Below are 3,645 nucleotides of genomic sequence, written 5' to 3' on the forward strand. Positions count from 1 at the left end.
TATAATATAATCAATACAATAATTAAATAATATAATATAATATAATATAATTTTTTAGTTTAAATATAATATAAATAATTAATGATATCTTATACTTTTACGTTTTCAATAATATAATATAATTTCTTAGTTTAAATATAATATAAATAATTAATGATATCTTATACTTTTACCTTTTCTTTTATAATATAATATAATTTCTTAGTTTAAATATAATATAAATAATTAATGATATCTTATACTTTTATCTTTTCTTTTCTTTTATAATATTATATAATATAATATCTTAGTTTAAATATGATATAAATAATTAATAAAAATATAAAATCTTAAAATAGGAACGTACGGGGCGGAGACCTAGAATTCCATCCCCGCTTCACTAATTTTGGGTATTACCCATACCCAACCCCAAACCCGTTTGTACAGGTAAAACCCTACCCAATAAAAACGGGTACCCACGGGAATGAGTTTGGGTGGGGCAAATGTTTATCCCTACAACCGAGTTACCAAATATACATAAATATAAATTCTTGAAAATCGTAAGTTCTGCAAATAAACCCATCATTAATGAAATTATTATCTGCAGAGTCCCGAGATATATCCATCCTCAACTCACCAAACAGATCCTAATGTTGTATTACACCGGTTGTATCGTCGTTGCCTAAGAACCGTTAGATGATCCGCGTCCGCAACACGTCCAACACATATCCACGGTGATAAATCCGATTCATCTATCAGTGACGGCTTCTGAAAGACCAAGTCAGTAGTCTCACTCTCGCACTCTTCCAACTAACCCCAAAAAATGCATTTTCTCGCGTAATATTGCTTGACACGTGCCATTTTTCTATTGAAGGAAGCAACCTCAGAACCCAAACAACATTAAACGTGTCGACATGTAAATCCCACCACATCATCCTAAAAATGTATCTATCAGCGTATTTGTCTACATTGTCCGTGTAGAGAAATAAAACAAAAACCCTCACTCAAAATTTAGCTTCAAGAAGAAGAAGAAGAAAGCAGAGTAAAAAAAACTCCATTAAAGATAGACTTTTTAGAGAGAGAGAGAGAGAGAGAGAGAGAGATAGAGAGAAAGGTTCAGGGTTCAGTTTCTCTTTTGTAGAGGAGGGGGCTGATTAAAATGATGGGCGAAGAAGAGAAAACAATAGAAGAAGAATTCTCATACCCAATATTACTAGCAGAAAGAATTCGTAAATCAGTAGAAGAAACAGAATCATTCAACGTTGAGTGTGCAGAAGTAGGTAAACATATTGATCGATTATCTCAAATGTTACGTTCCGTAATTAGATTATCAACAAATACTACTAATATTAATCAATCTTCTTATTCATTCTATGAACGTCCAATTCGTCGTATAATATCAGAAATATCAAGGAATTTAGAAAGAACATTAACCCTCGTACGTAAATGTAAAAGGAATGGTTTATTTCATTTCGTTACATTTACAATAACATCAGCAGCTGATTTCCGCAAGGTTTTTAATTTGTTAGATTCTTCAATTGGTGATTTAAGATGGTTATTGAGTGTTTATGATTTCAATTCAATTGATTCCACTGGTATTGTTCTTTCATTACCTCCTATTGCTAGTAATGATCCTATTTTATCATGGGTTTGGTCTTATATTGCCGCTTTACATATGGGGGGTGTATCTGATCGTGTCGAAGCTGCAAATGAACTTGCTAGTTTAGCTAATGATCATGATCGGAATAAGAAGATTATTGTTGAAGAAGGAGGTATACCTCCGTTACTTAAGTTATTGAAAGAAGGTGCTTCACCTGATTCACAGATTGCTGCCTCTAATGCCTTAGCTAATTTGGGGACGGATCAAGAAAAGGTTAGAATTATTGTGTCGGAACATGGTGCACAAATCATTGTTCAAGTGCTTAATGATTCTACCATGAGAGTTCAGATTGGTGTTGCTAAATTGGTTTCAAGAATGGCAAAGAATGATCCTGCTGCTCAAGAGGAATTCGCTAGAGAAAAAATTATTAGGCCACTTGTTTCTTTGCTTTCTTTCGATACCTTTGTGGATGAACCCAAGTCTTTTCCTGGAAAACCTACTAGCTTTCATTCTTTGGTCAGGATTAACAAGGAGTTACAAGGAGGAGAAGGAGGAGGGAATGTGGGCGGTCAACAGAATCATTACTCGCATTCGAGTTCATCGTCTTCTTTACATTCAGAGGGTAGTAGTGGCCGTAGCGGGCATGGTAAAAAAGAAAGGGAGAATGAAAAACCTGAAGTGAAACATAAGCTTAAGATTAACTGTGCTGAAGCACTATGGATGCTATCGAAAGAGAGTGTTTCAAACAGTAGAAGAATTACAGAGACAAAAGGACTGCTTTGCTTGGCAAAAATTATCGAGAAAGAAACAGGGGATTTACAGCTGAATTGCCTCATGACAATAATGGAGATTACTGCAGCGGCGGAATTGAATGCAGACCTAAGACGGGCAGCTTTCAAGACCAATTCCCCAGCTGCAAAGGCTGTTGTAGAGCAGCTTCTGAGATTAGTGCAAGAGGAAAGTAGTCCATCACTGCAAGTTGCTGCTATTAAATCTATTGGATCGTTGGCTCGAACCTTCCCTGCTAGAGAGACTCGAATTATTAATCCCATCGTGCTTCAGCTTGGTAACAAGAACCCGAATGTGGCAACAGAAGCCTCTGTTGCCTTGGGCAAGTTTGCCTGCCCAGAGAATTTTCTTTGTGTGGAGCATTCTAAGGCGATTATCGAGTATGATGGTGTCACACCTTTGTTGAGATTACTTAGGGCCAGCGATCGGGCACAGCTGCATGGGTTAATTCTCCTCTGTTACTTGGCATTGCATGTTGGTAATAGTGAAGGCCTGGAGAGGGCAAGGGCAGCTCTTGAGGGCGCAGCTCGGTCTTCTTTAATTCAACACCCTTCTTTGAGAGATTTGATTCCCAAGGCCATTTCACACCTTGGGCTGTACCAGGATGGACTTCATTCTTTCAGGCAATCTTACTCCACTTGAATTTGGCAAGGTGAGTAGAAGAGCCTTCAGTTGGTTATAGATTTCTGAGTACAAGAAACAAATGGTAGAAGATTGTTTGTCAAGAAACAATGTATCATGGTAATGTAGATATTGAATTGGTGGACAGTGTACTTACTTATCATCATCACCTTATATTTCGATGGCTTGGTTGGAAAATATCCGATAGAATACAACCTTTATGTTTATATTGTTCACCTTTTCTATTAAACGAAATTGCTTCGCCTTGTATTTTCATGCCTTTATTGCAAGTACTTTTTTTTAATTGTTTTATTGCTAGTGCTCGATGATTTTACTATGACAATTCGGACTGCTGTTGCTAGTTTAGTATGGAAATAGTCCTGCTAAACCTTCTACTTTTACATTTTTCTCATTGTAAACTACTCTCTAAAGTCTAAACATTTAGTACATTTGGAAAAATGTACATTTACCGGTCTAATTTTTGAATAGTTAATGCGTGACTATGTGAGAACATAATACACAATGGCAATACACGAAATATAGGTAATAGTATATTATACGATTTGGAGTGTTGGGGTAGGGGGTGGGCGGGTAAACAAAATCGAGTTTCTTACGTAAAATAACTAAGAAAACGGAAACAGGAAAAGAGTTCTAAT

At 36.2% G+C, this 3,645-nt stretch overlaps 1 protein-coding gene across 1 annotated transcript; it reads left to right on the forward strand.

The window, feature by feature from the left end:
* Positions 1–1,016: 1,016 nt before the first annotated feature.
* LOC113276169 lies at positions 1,017–3,332 on the forward strand. The gene has a single exon (XM_026525737.1). The coding sequence runs from the start codon at positions 1,139–1,141 to the stop codon at positions 3,008–3,010; it is 1,872 nt and encodes a 623-aa protein (XP_026381522.1). The 5' UTR covers positions 1,017–1,138; the 3' UTR covers positions 3,011–3,332.
* The last annotated feature ends 313 nt before the right edge of the window (positions 3,333–3,645 follow it).

Source organism: Papaver somniferum, chromosome 4 (assembly GCF_003573695.1).
Source record: "Papaver somniferum cultivar HN1 chromosome 4, ASM357369v1, whole genome shotgun sequence".
NCBI lineage: Eukaryota > Viridiplantae > Streptophyta > Magnoliopsida > Ranunculales > Papaveraceae > Papaver > Papaver somniferum.